General features: G+C 39.4%; 1 protein-coding gene across 6 annotated transcripts in view; it reads right to left on the bottom strand.

Moving 5' to 3' along the window:
• Positions 1–8,345, bottom strand: part of REV3L (REV3 like, DNA directed polymerase zeta catalytic subunit) — a 177,266-nt gene extending 168,921 nt beyond the window's left edge. For 3 of the 6 annotated variants that reach the window (XM_027601333.2, XM_027601334.2, XM_027601337.2), the window contains exon 1: positions 7,755–8,339. In XM_027601333.2, coding sequence (XP_027457134.1) covers positions 7,755–7,893 — 139 coding nt within the window. In that variant the 5' untranslated portion in view covers positions 7,894–8,339. Of the gene's footprint in view, positions 1–7,375; positions 7,483–7,754 lie in introns of those variants that run through there. The other 3 variants (XM_027601338.2, XM_027601335.2, XM_027601336.1) reach the window with 3 other exon arrangements.
• Positions 8,346–19,357: the final 11,012 nt, after the last annotated feature.

Genomic DNA, 19,357 nt, shown 5'->3' with positions numbered 1-19,357 from the left:
AAGGATTTGACCAGAACAGTGTTTCCCAAACTTTTTCACATTGTAAATAATATCTGTTCAGCACAGAGACCAACAGAAGGGCATTTGGAAGCATCAACATGGTGCTTGGTGAAAAAAATTTATCACATTTTCTTTATATAATTATAGAAGAAAATTAAAATTTAAATGAGGTTCATAATAATATGAATGAATCTCAAATGCAACCTTTTTCACATCGAGAATAATATTTAAAAATAACAATGATGTTTATTTTTGCAAAACATACATGCACTATTAGGCAGCCACCTTGCAGCAAGCTAAATGACACATCAGATGCACATGACTAGGAGATCTAATACAGGCGAATACAGAAATTCAGGCCTAGAGCTGGGCTCCCCAGGGCAATCAACATCCCTGCTACCCTGTGCTCTCATTGTCATTGGGCTACACCTTGCACCGTGTAACATGCTCCTCAGGCACCCATAATATAAACTCCAATAGCAGTAGCTCCATGATCCCTTCTCCACAAGAGGCAGCTGCATATTCTGTGGCAAGCTGAAGTAGATTCCAAGTAATAAAGCACCTCCTTTAATGCATTAAAAATATCAAAAGGAGCAGTAACTGCAGGTTATTGCTCATGATGTTACCTGCTTAAAGGAACCCCACAGCCTTCCTTTAAACCCACTCCACTAGGGCCACCCTCCAGTGAACCACGTAATATCACCGGGAGGCTCTGAATTAGAAGACCTCTAGCAAAATCTAAAATTAAACAGTATTGCAGTAGTCATTTGGTAACTGTTCACAACTATTACAGCCTTTTGTTCTTGTTCTTCTTTACCAATTCCTTCAAACACAACTTAAAAAAAAACAACCAAACTTTGAATAGGTATCACATGCACATGGTAAAAAAAAAAAAATTCCAAAATTACCACGGTATACTAAAAAAAAAATTCAGTCTCCCACCTTTGTCCTCTAGGCCACCAGTTCCCTTCACTGGAAGCAACCACTGTTACCAAACTCTCATATATCCTTTGATATTTATAAACACACACACACACACACACACACACACACACAGATATATACACACATGTACATATATATCTTATATATTTTTTTAAACCACACAAATGGCAGCATACTATACACGGAGTCTTACATGTTGCTTTTTTTTCTCTTAACGTATCTTAGACATGGCACCATTGCAGTACACAGTGTTGCTTTGTTACTTTAAGGGTTGCCTAGTATTCCATTGAATAGATATACCATTATTTACTTAACCACTCCCGATTTATGCTTAAGTTTCCAATTTTTTGCAATGACAATGCTGCCACAAATATTCTTACATGTTCATTTAACACATATATAAAATATTTGAGGATGAAATTGCTAGATCAAAATATATGTGTATCTTTAATTTTGAAAATGATTTCCAAATTGCTTTCCATAGAAAATGAACACTTTATATTCCCACCAGCAATATGAGAATGCCCATTTCCTCTTCTTCTCATTCTCCCTAAGTTATACTATGTAATCAATTGTTCCTAATTTGATAGGTGATAAATAGTATGTTGTAGCTTTAATTTACATCTCCTTTATAAATAAAATTGCACACCTTTTCATATGAATTCTCTTTGCTCATTTTGTCTACTAGATTATTTTCTAGGAGCTCTTTGTATATTAATGGGACATTAGTGAAGAGTGTACAAATAAGTTTTACTAGTCTAAGATTTTTTTCTCTATACAGAATTTATTTTTTATGTTGTAAAGATCAGCAACCTGGCTCCAGCTCTGTTTTATACTTTGAAAGGTCTTTGCCATTCCTAGATTATATTAAAAATAATTATCCTATCTTGTTTTGTTTTCACATTTAAATCTTCTGATTCATCTGGAAGGCAACTTTTTATTTTTCCAGATGATTAACTGGCTATCTCAACACTATTAAATAATTTTTTTCCATACTAATAGGTAAAGGTAGCATCCATTTCCACAAAGTTCTTATTTATATTTAAGTCAGTTTCTGGCTTCCACTCTGTTTCATTGTTGCTCTGTGCCAAAACCACACTACTTTTCAAAACATTTTAAAATTAAAATCAGTTTACATTATGAATGGGTATAATAAAAAAAAAAAGCCAGGAATTGCTGGCTTGCTTTAATGTAAGAATCATTCTGCAGTTCCTAAATTGAATTTATATAATAAAGTTCAATACTATCATCACACAATCATGCATTTGTGCGGACACTTATTTTGGAGCCCAGTGTGAACTTCAAGTCTCTTTTGCTGTATTTCTGAACCATACCTAGAAAGCCAGTTTTTCCTTAATTTTGTACAGTTTTTTTCTCAAATTATAAAACCAATACATTCTCTCTGTAAGAAAATCTAAAAAATTCAAAACACACCTCTCAGAAATAACCAACCTTTATATTTTTGTGTATTTTTTTCCTGCATTTTAATAAATGACTATTTTGCAAACTCATTTTTTTCACATAATATACTGAGCATTGTTCTATATTATTTTATATTCTTCTAAAATGTTATTTTAATGACATTAGTTCTATATGAATATGCCCAGTTTATGTAACCACTTCCCAACGGTTGAATATTTGAAGTTGTGCCTTGTTGATGACTATCATCTACTGATTAATTCTTGCAAAAATGCTTGATTTTCAAGCACTGTGGTAAATATTGACTGTATAATAGTGAGCAGAAATGAACACATTACCAGCATTTATGGAGGTTACTGGGAAAAACAGACATTAATCTCCAACATATATACAATTACAATTATAACAAGTGTTATGAAGGAGAGTTTATGGAGTTTTGAGAGTCTCTGATAGGGAAGGCTTCCCTGAGGAAAGATAAATCAGAGTTTAGGTGAAGGAAAAGGAAAAACATTCTAGGCAGAGGGAACAGCAGGTACAAAGGCATCATTGTGGAAGGGAGCATGGCAAGAATAGGGACTGAAATAAGGCCAATATGGCTGGAACACAAAGAGCAAGGCAAGAAGAACATGGCTCAAGCCATGACTGGATAGAAAGGTAGGGGCCAGACCATATGCAAGACCTTGTAAGACATGTAGACGTCACCACATAAGACATGTAGCTTTGTCCTTACCCTAAATGCAATGGAAAGCTACTGAAGCATATCAAGTAGTAGGGTGATATAATCAGGTTTGCATTTTGAAAAGATCCCTCTGATTACAGTGTAGAAAACAGATTAGAAGGGAACAAAGTGGATTGGGGTAGGCCAAGATTAGGAGGCTATTATAAATGCATCCAAAAATGCTAGTAGTTTAGGGTGGTGATGGATAATGAAAAGAAGTAAGATGGATTCAAAAGATAATCAGATTTTGCCAAAAGATTTACATTCATAGATTAAAATCCCTAAAACTAGAATTATTGGGTCAAAAAACATTTCAAGGATTATGATATGTATTGCCAAGCTGCCCTGCCGAGAGCAGTTTTCTCTTTGTGAATTACCTTGTATCTGTTCCTCTATCAGAATTTGGATATTCCTTAAAAATGACTTAATCCATACTTCCTTCATGAAGCCTTCCCTGACTCCCCTTTTTGCCTGCTAGTTGGTCACTGACATGTCCTCCTTTGAGTCTTTGCTTTCTTAAACACATTTTCCATCATACTCCAAACTATGTTTGACTTATGTTTCCATGTCATCTCTACTATATTGTGAGAGTCTAGAGGGTAAAAGTTGTTCATGACACCAAAAATAGCTCAATATACATAAGAGGTTCTCATTAAGTGTTCACTGAATGAACCCAATCACTATTACCAGATTCTACTGTGTCCAGACTTAAGAGGGCCCTGCTTCATCCTCTGATTTACTAATTGTGATTTTAAATCAAATATAATACAGAAAGCTAACAAAATTTGCTACTCAGGGCTCCAAATGCCTACTAAAGTCATTAATTTTGTTTGTAGTAAATCACTAAATCTCAGTAGTGCTCCTGAAAAACCTTTCTAGTAATTACATCAAATATTATGTGATCTTAAAATATTTTTAAATGGCTTAGCAAAAAAAAAAACTACGAACAAACAAGAGTTTTATTAGAGAAATTAGTTGAAATTAGTTGTAATTTGAATTGTTGATAAATGCTATGGTTTTTCAAAATTGTATTGGTCTCAAACTTAGTTAATAATCCAATTTACAAAAGAAGTGAGGTTATTAAACTACATAAATTTATACAGCATTTCAGAATGATCAGTTTCTTATGTTGAAAAACTTGATTTCATGTTTAACAGTTAGCATATAGAACAATCTACCAAAATCTTTACTACCTGGAGGAAGACTAGAGGGGGGAGTGGCAGAGTTCCTCACAGTAATCATAAAGACAGGCAGCTCCCTCTATAGTCTGTTTGGCCTACTTTGTTAATTACTTGCTGTGTGAACATCTCACTCACACTCTTCTATTTACTCCTACTCTGCATCTCAGCAGGGAAGCTTTTTGAGAGGATAATTCTGTTTAACCTGGTGCTAAGAAAACTGAGAGCTTTGTAAACTCAACACGAAGTGAGTTACATCAAGGAACTAAGCAAGAGTTGGGATGTGGAAACCGGACAGCTTCCCAGATCCACCAGAGTCAGGTCTTCACAATGAAGCCTCAGGATTTTATTTGCAGTGAATTCCCAGAGCAGTCACACCTGTATTCAAATCTAAGTGAAAAAACACAGCCCTCTGCTTTAGTTATTTATAACCTTGCTTCTCTCCATTAAAACAAGTTACCGAAACGTTGTTACATTGCTCAATACATTGTTATATCAAAACAACGATCAAGACATTTTTAAATGAGTGAAGAAAAGCAGAAGAGGTTTTTTGGTTTTAAAAATAATTCCATCACTCACATGAAGAAAAAGTGATTCAGTAATCAATATCCTCAGTCGGCAAGGGATTAAATGAGTCAGGATTTACCATTCAAATTTGAATATGCCACTTTCTTTAATATCTTTTCAAATTTCACCAACTCACGATAGGAGAGCTTTTAAACCTAATTTATTTCTTAAATTATTCAAGATATGCCCTCAAAACACAGGACAATCAGAAGTCAACCGGACTGTTTTCTAAAGCAGAAAATTACCTTTTTGAATAGAAAAACTGAACTAGCAAAAATGTAAGAAACCAATCAGTTCAGAATTTATAATACAAATATAAAATGCCCTCTTTATTGGGGAACAATTTTTTCTGCTTATTTTTCAGGACTCATTTATAAAGCAAACTCAGTTTAAAACAGCTTTTCTCCAAATCAAGATAATTAAGGACTTCCAAAATTAACTACTATATGTGAAAGGCTTAAATTTATGGTACTCTATGTAACATAGATTTATCATGTTACTATTATCATTAATTTGTTTTACTAATTAGTAAATAAACATAGTTTGTATTTCCAAACAATTAAAACTGTCTTCATTAAAATTCTATCATTCAGAGTTTTACTAAGTCAGATTGACCTTTTATATTATTTTCAAGTTTTATTTTAATGGGTGAACTGGACTAGTTGTCTTTGGGGAGAGAATTCAGGAGCAGATAATTGTACAGTTTTTGCTTACGTTTCATTAATACTAATTTTACTGGGAGTTTCTAACATGTTAAAAATGTTGGCTTGATTTCTGAAGGCTATAACTCTAAATGTATTCAGTGACTTCACATTTTTTCACCTGTTGAAGAAACAGAAGTTATGTGTGAAACGGAGAACTATATTTATAGTAAACTCAATTTGATACTCCTTAACAACTTTAAGTTTCAGTTTCTTTGTATCAAGTTTTATATCCTTCAATATATGTACAAAAAAGTCATCCATATTTCATTTACATTATACATTTTCAAAGTATATTTTTTGAAGTTTTTTTAAGGGGGGGGCTGTTAATCTATTGTAAGATGTCCAGAAGGGAAAAAAATAAATATTTATCATCAAATAGTCCCATGTCTGTTTTTTTATATTGAAAAACACAAAAGTATCTTATCATCTTTATCTTTCAAAGAATATTTTCTCACATTATAGAATTACTGCTAGCTCACAGTGAAATTCACTTATTCCACAAACAAAACTTCTATAACACAGCTTGAAATCATCCAGGGATATTGGATGATATCCAATATCTACACAATGACTTGTGTAGAGGGGGGAAAAAACCAAACAAACAACTATGTGTAAAGTAATCCAAATCATACAAACTTAATACATAGAAATGCCACAATATATCCTATTAGCATATCACTTTATAATTCGGAAATCTGCTGAAGAGAGCTATATGAACGTCACTATCTTATTCTTCCTCTGTACTTGAAGTAGAGAACAAACAGTATATTACACTGAAATTCCAATTAGAAACAAAGACAGCACCAATACATTTAAAAGGGCAGAAAATCTATCCTTCAGACTTCACTGCCTCTATTTTCCAGCCTCCAAAGTTTCAGGTGTTACACTTTCACCAAATGAATAGCACTCAAAGTCCCCATTTTACCAGGTCCCTATCATCAAAATCGTTTTCGTTATTTTAAAAAGGAATACAAATCTCACTAACAACACTGAAATTTTTAACAAAGAGAATTCACATTAAAAGAAAACTGCTTGAAAATGAGTGCTTGTGTTTGAGAAAGTGTTATTATCTTGGTAGTCCACAGAAACAGTAGTATAAGATGAATTGTGATTAGGGCAAGGAGCATCAAGTGGGATAATGCTATCTAAAATCCCATAGGGCAATACATAGCTAGAGGTAAGAGCATCCCTTTCTAGGAGACAGCTCCACTATTTCATGTAGGTAGTTCAAAGCGTGTCGAAAATCACACGATTTAAAACCGTGTAAATCTAGCCACTACCTATTTATATATTATCACAAATCCCTAAGAGCTTTTGAGAATGTAGCTCTGTCACTGCTGTCTCCCCCACCCTACTCGTTCATCAAAACAGTTTTTATTTTAAAGATACGTGTATTTAAATGCAATACCACAACTCAGCATAGGGGCATTTCTAAATGTGTTGCTGAGTTTAGCTGTGGTTCTCAAGAAATTCACGTTGAGTGGGATGTTTTACGTTGGGCAGCACACACGTATTTCTTACTCCCAAGGATCCACGTTTCCCTCAAAGCAATGCACCTGAGGATGCTGCCCAGTCCCCAGACTCTGAGGCTCAAACTCTAAGGAGTCACGACCTGCACTCACAGCAGAACCACATGGTCACTTCAACGCGAAAGATTATTTGGCCCCAGGCGCCACTCTTCAGCCCGCGGCATCTCCGGAAGGGGCAGAGGAGAGCGCGGGCGAGAGGCGGCGAGGAGAGACTGAATACAGAGAGCTGACACTTCCTCACTCCTCTTAAAGCCATTTCCAGAAAGGGCACTTGGGAGACGCGCGGGGGTGTCCGCAGTCCCACCAGCGACAGACCTCAGAGCGGGGCCCTGTGAACCCGTTCAAGAAGGACATGGCGCGGCCACCTGGCCCATCCTCCTGGGCCAGGGAGCTGTTGGGCGCTCGCTTCCCTCCGGCCCGAGATAGGGAGTCCGGATTCGGCTCCCGACCGCCGAACGCACTGTAAACACTCGGCGCCCGCCGCCTCCCTCCCCGGGGAGGAGGCGGCGCAGCGCTCGCGCGGACCCTCATTTTTGCGCCTCTTGTCACGCACCCGGGGAAAGGCGAGAAGGGCGGAGAGGAGGGAAGAGGCGACAGCGATACACCGAGGGCCGGCGGCGTGCGCGCGTGTGCGCGGCGGGGAGGGCAGCCCCGGCGCCCCGCCGGCTCCAGCCCGCGCCCCGCGCCCGCTTACCTGCCGGGGTCGCTCCGAAGACTCGCACCACCGGCACCTTCTTGACAGGGGCCTGGGTGAGGGGGGATTGGCAGATATCCAGCCCCTGCAGCGGGCTGGCCATGTAGTAGTCGGCAGTCACTATCCTCACTGAAAACATGTTCGCCGCCGCCGCCACCGCCTCCTCTTCACGAGCGATCTGGCAGCAGCAGCAGCAGCAGCGGCGGCGGCGGCGGCTTCTTCCGCCAGCGACGGCCCCACAGCGGCAGCGCCCCCTCCCCTCTTCGGCTCGGCCCCCTCCCCTCACACACACACACAGAAACCGTGAGCAGCGGCGGCGGGCGGGGCGGTGTTGGCACTGCTGCCGCCGCCTCCTCAGGAGCACCCGGCGAGGGGCAATAGGAGAGAAGCCCTGGCGCTTTCGTCGGTGCTGGTGCTGCCGCCACTGCCGCCACCGCCGGGAATCACACGGGCTCCTCGGTCCCAGGCTGCAGCTCTTGTTGCCATGATGATGATGTCACGGACGCAACCACCGGGGGAGGGGAGGAGGGGGTTGTGTGTGTGTGTGTGGCGAAGGGAGGGCGGTGAGTAGTTGGGGAGGGGGACGCGGCGGGAAAGGGAGGGAGCGGGGCGGGCAACCCGAGCGGGACACCCGGGCGGGGGCCGAGAAGGTGTTTTTCCCTCCCCCCCCCCCCTCCACCGCCCCCGGGGCTCGCAGCGAGGGAGGAAGCTGGTGGAAAGCTCGGCCCACGACTGGCGCGGGGAATCGATGACTCGGCCGGTGGGCACGGCCACCTGGGTGGGGGCAGCGGAGGGGGGCGGCGGAGCGCCGATGTCATGGATGGGCTCCGAGGGGCTTGCGGGAGGGGGGCCGTCAGTGTTCGGGGCCGTTTTAGCGGCTAGGCGTGATAAGTTGGACCTGCGGTGCTCACGCTCGCCTAGCCGACCGCCATTTCACATCCTGCGGAGGAGGCGGGGGCAGCCGCGGAGACGGCTTTTTACAAGGTAAGAAAAACCCGCCCGCGGGAGGAGGAAGGCAAGACGCAGATCTCGTGCCGCCGCGGCCTCGCGGGAGGGCGGGCAGCGGAACGGGCGGGGCCGGGCACGGACACAGCCGGCCCTTCTCAGGTAACGCCGCGGCTCTGCGCGTGGCCCGGGGGCGGTTGCGAGGGGCGGGGGCGCGCGAGCGCGGGCTCCGGCCTATAAAAGGGCCGCCCGGGCGCTCCCTCCCGCTTGTGCGGCTAGAGTCGCCGCGCCCCCTCCCTTTACGCGCTGCTGCAGTGTCTGCGCCTGGCCACCTAAAGGGGTTTGTTCACGCTCGGCTCTGCTTAGCTTTGCCAGGGGTTGGCCGATCCGGTGCTCAGGGACTTTCCACCGCGGTGTTTTTCTCCCGCCCTAACAGATCCTTCCTTGGTTCCCCTCTTTGACCTCACAGGCTGCGTCCCGGGCGCGCGCGTGTACATGTAAGGACTTGTCCGCGCTCAGTGACCTCCTCCCCTTCTCCCTCCCCGGCAGAATCCAGGATTAGAGCCTTTCAGAGAAATGTTCGGCCAAAGAAAAAGGCCCGTGAAAGTCACCGCATTAGATGTGGACACCCAGTGTTATTAACTATTTGTTTGAGGTTTTACTACCCAAAGGTATAAAAGCAAAAGGAGGTAGGGAAGGACTGTTAAACAAAACAACTTTATCCAAAAGGGGGGGGAATAGATAGGGGTGCAGTTATGAAATCGAAAAAAAAAAAAGGGGGTAGTAACAACAGCAGCTGGGTTGGCCATCATATAGGAACCGAGGGGTTTTGTCTGACTTGGTCACTAAAACTGGGTGTAACCTTGGACAAATAATTTGGTTTCTTCGGACCTTTAGTTTCCTCCTCCGTGGAACGAGAGTTTCACTTAACAAAACCAGAAGGGTTTCTTCCCAACAAAAAGATTTAAGCAGTAGAGGCAGAAAACCATGGTTTTCAAGTTCGAAGTATGGCACTGAATAAAGGACTTTTGACAGTCATTTTCAACCTGCCCTAATTAGAGATCATTCACACTATGTATGATACAGGTGTATTTTAATGGTTAGTTGGTTGCCATATATTTTATTAAGTGGTGTGAGAGATCCTCATTTTGAACCATTTTGGTTCTTCAAATAGGAAAATCAAAAGGCTCAAAGGGACAGATCACTGGTAAGAAGCTGTCTGTAAATTCCCATAACATATAACGCTAATAAGAATTTATGCTCCAAGGGATTTGAGACTGATTACCACAGTAAATTAGCCTGCAGTTTTCAACCTCAGAGCATGATTATAATAAACATAGGTAGCAAGACTTCTAATATACAGGAAATTACCTAATATTTTTTTAAAAGGCAAATCTCTTAAATTGATTTAAGTTTTAGAAGCCTATGGAAGTGATTTAAAAATAGCGTTACTGTGCTAAATGCATTTTCTCGTAAAATAAATATTTTTGGTCAAGCTGAATGTCAGATGCATGACCACCAGTGATTCTCATAATATTCTATGGCACTGGAGTTTTAAAATTTAATATTTTGGCTCTTACTAAGTCACATCTTTAGGGATGAGGCCTGGAAATCTTAGCAACCTCACCCACCACTCATGATTCTAAAGTAATATAAAATCGAGAGTCCCTGTACTATATTATAATTCAAGTACATCCATAATATTTAAATTATACTATTCCTAACTAGAAAAAGGTAGAAGTATCAAATTCATGGATTAAACTATTTCTAGAAAAGGGTTTCCTTCCCCCTACCTCTTGAATCAACATCATTGACTAAGAAAAGGCAATTGCAACCACAATTCAAATCTTTCCAAAAGGCCAAGGAAAGAATGTTCACTCTTGAAGAAAAACATTTGCAGCATGAAATTAGGATGTTTTGTCCATTGCACGTAATTGAGTTTAAGCTGAAGCTTGAATTGAAAACCTGAGAATACTTCCCTAATTAATCACTATCAAATGTGTGGGTAAGAAAGAGTTCTGGAATTTTGAGTCAGGAAATGAAAAATTTTAAACTGTCATTTACTAGCTGAATGAGTTTGGAAAGATCACTCTTTGGAGTTTGTTTCATGATCTCTGAAATGGATAGTAATTCCTGTTTTAACTTCTCAGGAATGGTACAGACTCAAATGAGATAACATATGTGAAAGTATCATGATAAACTATTGGCATCCAGAGGTTTAACTCATCTAAAAGGAGTAAATAAAATCATTTGGATTGTCTTATCTACACAGATAAGAGAAATGCCAAAATTGAACTCTCTATATCCTTAAGTATTTCTTTTTTGTTGTTGTTACTGTTGAGTGGCTTCCGTTTGCTGGCTGATTTGAGATACAGTGAGACAAAACAGACATGGTCCCTGCTCCTTACAAAGTTTATAGTCTAGCATCATAAAAATGTATTTTAGTCATCTCATTTGACATTTATCTCTTCTAGTCCACTGACCTATACTCATCATGTCATGCTTTTAGTAAAAACCTGCCATAACTTCTGTACCAATACTGTTGTATGTCTGTCAGTATTGGCCTATTAGCATTTATATAATCTCGAACAGAAGGCAATGGCTACCATAATCTTTCAGCAGGTATTATAAGATGGCTTACCCAACACCCATCCAGCCCCCTTTTAGCTTGCTTTCCCTGCACTTTAGAAGCTAGAAAATTAAAAACTACAGTTTCTAGACTCCCTTGCAGCTAGAGTGCTGCTTGCAGCTAGATGATGGTGTGCTGGTAAATGTTTACTAATGGATGGGGGAGGGAAAAACTCTGATTTGTAGCTTTGGCCAATCTTTGTGTGTGATTACTCCCAAGCTACCAAAATGACTTCACTGAATGTGGAATTAGTTGGAAAAGATGCTAAACAATCAGCAGCTAGCTTCAGCATATCAGTACATTTGACCTAGTTTCTAGCAATCAGATGCACCCGTTCAAGACATGTGTGAAGGTGAACAACATGATGCCTCAGCCACACTCAGGGAGATGGGATTTTCTGGCAAACACCATGGTGGAGATACTTGGTTCTTCTGGGTAGGTGGGGAAGAGTTCTCGCATCCATTTTTAGAGTATAGGTGCTGACTGACAGGTGGTGTTAGGATGAGTTTCCACTAGAATAGCCCTGTGATGTGGGATGAGTGTTCTTTCTGGTTTAGTTTTTCCTGGGTGTTGTTTATAGCGATGTATTATCCAAGCCTGGTTTTCTCAGAGAACTGTGAACTAAACACTGTCCTTTAATCCCTTTCTGCTTAAACTAGCTCATTCACAGCCAGCTACATAATTTGCTGAGCCCAGAGCAAAATGAAAAATGTGGGGCCCCTTGTTCAAAAAGGAAGAAAAAAGTACCATTATCCTCACTAAAATATAAAGCTTTTTCTTTCTTCTGTCATTTCTCCCTTGACTTGTAATGATGTTTTTTATTTGCTTTTTAATGTCATTCTAAGTAAAGAAAAAATTAGAATTTTAAATTATTAGAATGAATTTTACCATTCATCTTTATTTTGTGCAATGCCATTTATAAATGCAAATATAAAAGCATTTAACTCATACATAGAATCACCAAAATTACACAGTTCATATTTCCTAGTTTATACATGCATATGCATTTTGTGCTTATCAGAACAGTGTAAATGCTACACAGAACCAACTCAACTGTTTTTATTTCCCTTCTTGATATGCACACATCCTACCAATTTGAGTATGGAAGGACTGAAAAGGAAAGGGAACCATGAGTTGCCTTACCTTTCCCCTCCCTTCTCTGTCATCATTTACAGTATAAATGGTAATTTATGGAAGTAGCGCACACTAGTAAGAAAAGTATGAAGGGGGTCCTTCTGTCATTTGTATTTTTTAGGATGCCGTTGCCTTCCTTTTGCATCTGAAGCAAGTTCTGGTTCGAATGGAGAGTGTAGCCTTTTGGAATGGTCCACTAAATCAGCCATTGATGTAATATGCTTGCCTTGTCTCATCATTGTGACTCCCTGAGTTCCTAGATCCATAGATCCATCAGAATCCTGTGTTTATGACACACCATGAAGACTATATGCAAAGAGGGTGGCAAGAAAGAAAAGATGCACACATTGCCTCCTCTGCTTGAATGTAAGATCATTGTACCACCGGACTTCATTTATAAAACAGACGTTCAACATAAAAGTATGAAGATTTTTTAAAATGGTGACTGCAGAACACTAAATGAAGCACTGTGCCCTGTAGAACTGCACAGTTTGCATGCCTATGAAGTTGACCCTGAGCTCAGTGTTTCTCAAGGGGCTTCTGATGTGTTAGGTGAAACAATTCTACATTGTACAGCATATTTAACATCCCTGGCCCCTGGGCACTACATGCAACTCTGACAAAATGCCCCCCGAGAGGAGTTACTACTCTCCCTGAAACTCCTGGAGTGCACTCCACTGTCTCCGGCTGGGAACCATGGTCATTACAGATCCAAGCAAGGTTTTTGCTAGTGATTCTCAGGCAGGGAAAAATAGAGTTGAGTTTAAAAGATTTCAGAAGTCTCATACTGAGAGAACAGAATTATGGTGACCTTTTTCCCATTGTCAGAAAAATACTATCTGCATTGGTGATGAAATAAATACTTGGGATGAAAGTTTGAAAGTTATCAGTGGGTTTTATGTGTCACATGGATATAAATGGCAGTTGACTCCAGATAGATGGCAATTTCTGGTAGTTAAGAAAAAGTAGAGAACTACAGAAAAGTAAAGAGAACTATCTCACTATCATTATCTTCATCAGTTGGCTGAAGGGAGGAAAATTTTAAATGCGCTCAAGAAAAATTAATGAAGTTGCCATAAAAAGCTGTGGTACTCTTAATAGAGTTTGAACTTAGTTTCATTGTATCTCTCTTTTTTTTTTAACTTTGGTTCTAGATTTAAGTATATTAACATCATAACACATTAGAGCTGAAACAAGATATTCTAGATCATTTGTTTTCTTTATCCCTATAGTAGTATTAGCTATGTAGAGATTAAAGCTCTAGCTCTCTAGACCTGGCCTTGCCTTTGCTAATGCTGAACCTCAGTTTTCTCCTCAACAGAATGAGGATAAGTGTATATTATTTTAGGCTGTAAGTCATTTTACCAAAAGCCAATTCACTGAAAAGTAATTTTACCAGAGAATATGTTTGTTGAATAAATTTAAGGTGGATTTTCTATAAAACATGTATTGGTAAATTAACTACCTAATTCTTTGGCAAATTAATTTTTAGCAAATTGGACTGTTTTCCATCCCTATAGGCTTATTATATGGATTAAAAGAACTATTGTACACATAAAGTAGCTCAGTAAGTCTTAGCTATATAATTGCTCCAACATTCTGACTTCAAGTCTTGCCCATTCTTTCTCTGAATATTCCCATTCCTGCCCACATAACTGACCTTCTGTAGGCTTTCACTACCTTTAGGTGGACTATTCAGTAGTCACTTATTGGCCTCTTGGTTCATTCCCGTCCAAACTCACTTTCTACATCACGACAAGGATGGTCTATCACATAAATTTTAAATTATCGACTACAATATAATAGTCATTTCACCTTTTTTATATGTCCTTTAGTACCACTGGAGTACCTTACAGTTCCTTAAATATACCTTTTTTTTTTTTTTAATGCATCAGATTTCTCTGCCTTTGCCTTTCTAACTGGAATACTTCGCTCTTCCTGTCTCCTGCCAAAATTTGTATTCATCTTTCAAGTTTTAGTTAAAATGCCATTTCCCTTGTAAAAGTCTCCCTGATTTCCCCAAACAAATTTAGGTGTTCTTTCCAGGCTCCCACTTTTTTGGTACATGCTTCTATTATAACTCTTAGATTATTGTAGTTGTTTATTAGTTTGTCATTGTAATAGACTATAATCTCCTTGAAGGAAAGGACCTTGTCTTTTTATCTTTTATATACTAGCCCCATGTATAGTGGCTAGACTATATCTTCAACGTCATTGAATTAAAAAATTAAAAGATCTATTTACAAACCTCTCTACTGCTTTTCCACTACACCTCCGTTTTATAGATCAGGAAACTGAGGCCCAAAGAAGTGAAGCTATTTAGCGAGAACCCAAGCCTTCTAACTCCGGATCTATTACTTTTACTTCTTTACTGCAGAGAATCTTCTGAGTAGGGTCTATATGCTTGTCATTTCTGTTGTAGGAAATGGACTGTCCTGTCAGTGTTTTTCCATTCATTTCTAATCTAGAGAATAAGCAGAAGGGCCATAGTGATCTGGCAGAATTTGTATTTTCTTTCTTATACAATTATTTGGTTGCTTTTGTTTGTTTTCTAGTAAATTCAGTGGAAGTAAGGTAAATTATTTGTCTTTCCCACCCCCCAGGGGACATTTGGTAAAATGTCTGGAGACATTTTTGATTATCACATCTGAAGGACTGCTACCTATATCAAGTAGGTAGGAGTCCAGGGATGCAGCTAAATATCTTATAATGCATAGGACAGCCCCCCTAACAGAGAGAATTATCTGACCCAAAATGTCAATAGTGCCAAGGTTGAAAAGGCCTGATCTAGTCCAAAGGAAATTTTTACTCAGCCCTTCATCCACTGTGTTGCCTCTATGAAACCATGATGGAAAAGAAACTCATTTCCCACCCCACCCCTCCCCCAAGGGATTTGGAAGCCCTGTATGGCCAACTCTGCAAGCAATTGCTATCAACTGTGCACTCTCAAAAGACTTCATGCAGGTTTCCCCCAATGGATTCATAGCGTCTGCCTGGGTGTAAGATAGGCACACAAATATGTATTGCCTGAATGATGAATAAAGTATATTTTTACCAAAAGAATGGGGTTTTATTTCTTTTTTTTTAAAACTAAGGGAAGTCGGGCGCCTGGGTGGCTCAGTTGGTTAAGCGACTGCCTTCGGCTCAGGTCATGATCCTGGAGTCCCGGGATTGAGTCCCACATCGGGCTCCCTGCCTCAGCAGGGAGTCTGCTTCTCCCTCTGACCCTCTTCCCTCTCGTGCTCGCTATCTCTCATTCTCTCTCTCTTAAATAAATAAAATCTTAAAAAAAAAAACTAAAGGGAAGTCAAATTACTCATTGTGGTGAGAATTTCTGTTCTTATCTTTTTATTTCAGTTACAGGAAGAAGCAAAACTTTTTAAAAACAATCTCAACTCACCACTTCCATAAATTAGCAGTAATAGTTTTAAGGGAGAAGCCCAATGGGCCTATAAATTAAAGATGATGTTTGAGGAACAAAAAATAAGAGAAGCTTTCAGAATAGAGTAATATTAGAGCTGATACATGAGCTCTCCAGGACCCTCATTTAAATTATATATCCAGAATTGAAACCAGAGCATTTCTGATGGATTATGGCTAGGCAGGAAGAAGCCAAACACACATGGAGTAAGGTTAGATTAAGTTCCCCGATTTAAATAAGATACAGAATCTCAGAAGCAAGGTGTCATACAGAGCAGCATATCTCCGGGTAGTTTTCCCTGGCCCCAATACCCCCACTGCACTTTTATATCTACAGTTTAAATCACATTCCAGGAAAACCTTCCACTAGTAATCTTTGTTATTGACAGTGAACTCTCCTGAGTTTTGATCCTCATTTTATATCCTCATTCCAGGGTTCAGGAAAGACTATCCTCAAATGTGTAGATACAAATCAAACACTTACATTTATTTTCTCAGTAAAATGTATTTTTCAATCTTAAAGGTTTTAAATGCATAGCATAGGAAATATGGAAAACCATAAAGAAAATATATTCAATCCCACCCAGAGGCAGTTATAATTAACATTTTAGTCCATTTTTCTTCTAGAACATTTTTCTATGAATATATTACTTAATGAAAGCAATGTCCCACTTTTTTACTTTACATTATAGAAGCACTTTCCATACAAATTGAAAATTTTTCATATCCATTATTTTAATGGGTGCAGAATATACTGTGCTATGGACATAAACAGTTTACTACTTTCCCACAGTAGGCCAACAATAGAGTGCTCCCCTGAGCATTTGATCCATTTTGGATCCTACCCTTAACTTTTCAAGGAACTTACTTTATAGTTTATTATTTGACAAGAGCATCAATTCTGGTACATGCCATGTTCCTTCTCTCCACCTCTTTTGCCCACTTAGTTCACTCTTTAGATTTCAGGTCAAAGGCCACTTCCTCCGGGAAGTCCTTCCCAAACTTTATATTTGATTATGGTTTTCTGTTACATATTCTAATTGTACAGTGTTCCTTTTTTCCATAGTCTTACCTCTGGTTTGTAATAATCTATTCATTTGTTTATTACTTGGTTAATTCTGTTTCCCACCTTGGACTAGAATACTACAATCACTATCTGGATAAGCAGTGATTATAATGTTATAAACACAGGCCAATTAATGTGATCTCATTTGTATCACTGACAAGATGGGTTAAAGCTTGAGACTGAAATACAATTAGTCCAGAAATACTTATGTGTCAGGCATTACTCTAGGTGCTGGAATATAGAAATGAGAACACCAGGCATGATTTCAGTATTCATGGTGCTTATAGTCTAATGCAGCATTTGGCAAACTAGGGGGACAGATAATAAATATTTGGGGTTTTCAGGCTATATGGCCTCTCACAACTACTCAACTTTGCCATTGAAATGCAAAAGCAATCATCAACAAGCATAAATAAGAGAGTGTGTTTAGGTTCCAATAGAAACTGCAGTGGGGCTGGATTTGACCCATGGGCTATTGTTTACCCCTGGTCTGTTGGACAAGACAGCCATTAAAAGGATCACATGAGATGATGAATATTTCAAAAGAAAAGGACAGGGTGCAATAATGTCACATGGCAGAGCTGTCTAACCTAGTTTAGGGAAAGAACAAAGACTTCTTAAGGAATAGACTTTAAAATTTAAGGAAGAAGAATTATCTAAAGTTAGGGCAACAGACTCCATGAAGACCTGAAGTATAGAAAGAGCAAGAATAGAAAGAAATTCAACTTAAGCTTGGAAATTGATAGGGAGAAGGAGCTGAAATTGTAAGAATGTAGAGTGAAAAGACAGATTCAGAAAAGACAAATTTTCAAAACCTAATACTCCCTAGAGGAAGAGGTGCCAGCAGGAAAGACTGAGAAGGGATAATCAATGAGGCATAGCAGTAGCAGGAAGTTTAAGACCTTGCAGTCACTCTAACCTCCTATCTGTATGTGTAGGATATGCTGATTGGGAGATACTAGCCTACAGGCTACATGAACCTCAGCGGACTGATGTACTTTTTTGAAGGATAAGATTTTATATATATATATATACGAATATATATAGGTGTATAGAAATAGAGAGAGAAAGAAAATAGAGCTGAGGGCTGAGTAAAGGTGATTGGGAGTGATAGGGTAGAGAATGAAGAGTAGTAAAGAAATCAGAAGTAAAAGAGAGGAACAGATTGCTGGTATGTAGTAGGTGCTCAATAATTTTTTGATAAATGAATGAAAGGATATCAATATAAGATCAAAGAATCCAAGAGGGGACAGGGTTTCAATAATAGGTGGTCAGTAGTTTTGCATACTTAAAAGAGCTATTGCTCAAGGCTAGTTTCCTTGGCCATCTGGGAGAAGAGGCAGGTAAGGACTCAGCCATTCCTGATGCTCCAGCACAGGATAAGCCTGACCTTCCAATTTCTACCTGTACGAAAGCTGACCAGTTTTTTTCTTCCCTAAAGATTTCAATAAGTAGGAATAGGGACCTTCCTGTGTCCGTACCTGCTCAAAACAGAATAGGAACAAGATTTTTTCATGGATTACAAATACACTAGCTCAACTGTTACCTCTTCTCTCAGTCAGCTATGTTAAATGTGTGTTTTATTACTTAATTCTAAACATTTTGTATTGTTTTATTATTAACTTCTTATTGATATCTATAAAGTCCTATGTTAGATGCTGTAATTTTTTAAAAAATGTAAGACATGGCTCTGGGCTCAAGTATTATGTAATTAACCAATAAATTGTAAGCTTCTTGACATTAGGAATCATATTTGACATTTCCTTTCCTTCCTTGCACAGTATCAGGCATATGGTTGGTAGTGTAGAAATAATTTTCCCCTACCCTCTACTTTGCACCATTTGGTGACCAAATGGTGTCTATCTAGCTACTTCTGTGTGACTTGGACAAAACATGCATGCTTTCTGAGGCAATGATATTCTCAAGGCATCAGTAACAATAATTTCAGCTTGTTGAAGGTGGAGGTTCTTTGTGTAAAGGTCAGCCTGTCAGTAAATAGCATGCCACCCTATTCTTTCAAGATTATAAGAAACCTTTGTACATGTATTTTTTATACTTAAAAAAAAGAAGTAGTGGGAACCTGTACCCAGGGTCTCACCAGATGTTTTCAAATCAGAACTGGAGCAACTGAGTTGTAATTTATTTTTTAAACATTTATTTTTACCAATTTATGAGAGTGGGGAGCTGAGATTTTTCTTGCCTGAATTAGCAATAATTTCATTCTCTATTCAACTTTAGCAAAATACTAAGCTAGCCCTAAGTTGAAAATATGAAACACAGGTTCTTACCAAGTCAAAAAAGTAGAACAAAGATTAGTCTTAAGAATAAAGGGAGGGCGCCTGGGTGGCTCAGTCGGTTGGGCATCTGTCTTCAGCTCGGGTCATTGTCTCGGGGGTCCTGGGATCGAGC

The sequence above is a fragment of the Zalophus californianus genome, chromosome 7, assembly GCF_009762305.2.
Source record: "Zalophus californianus isolate mZalCal1 chromosome 7, mZalCal1.pri.v2, whole genome shotgun sequence".
NCBI classification, from domain to species: domain Eukaryota; kingdom Metazoa; phylum Chordata; class Mammalia; order Carnivora; family Otariidae; genus Zalophus; species Zalophus californianus.
The sequence above is the reverse complement of the archived record's forward strand: the minus strand, read 5'-3'. Positions and strand labels throughout refer to the sequence as shown.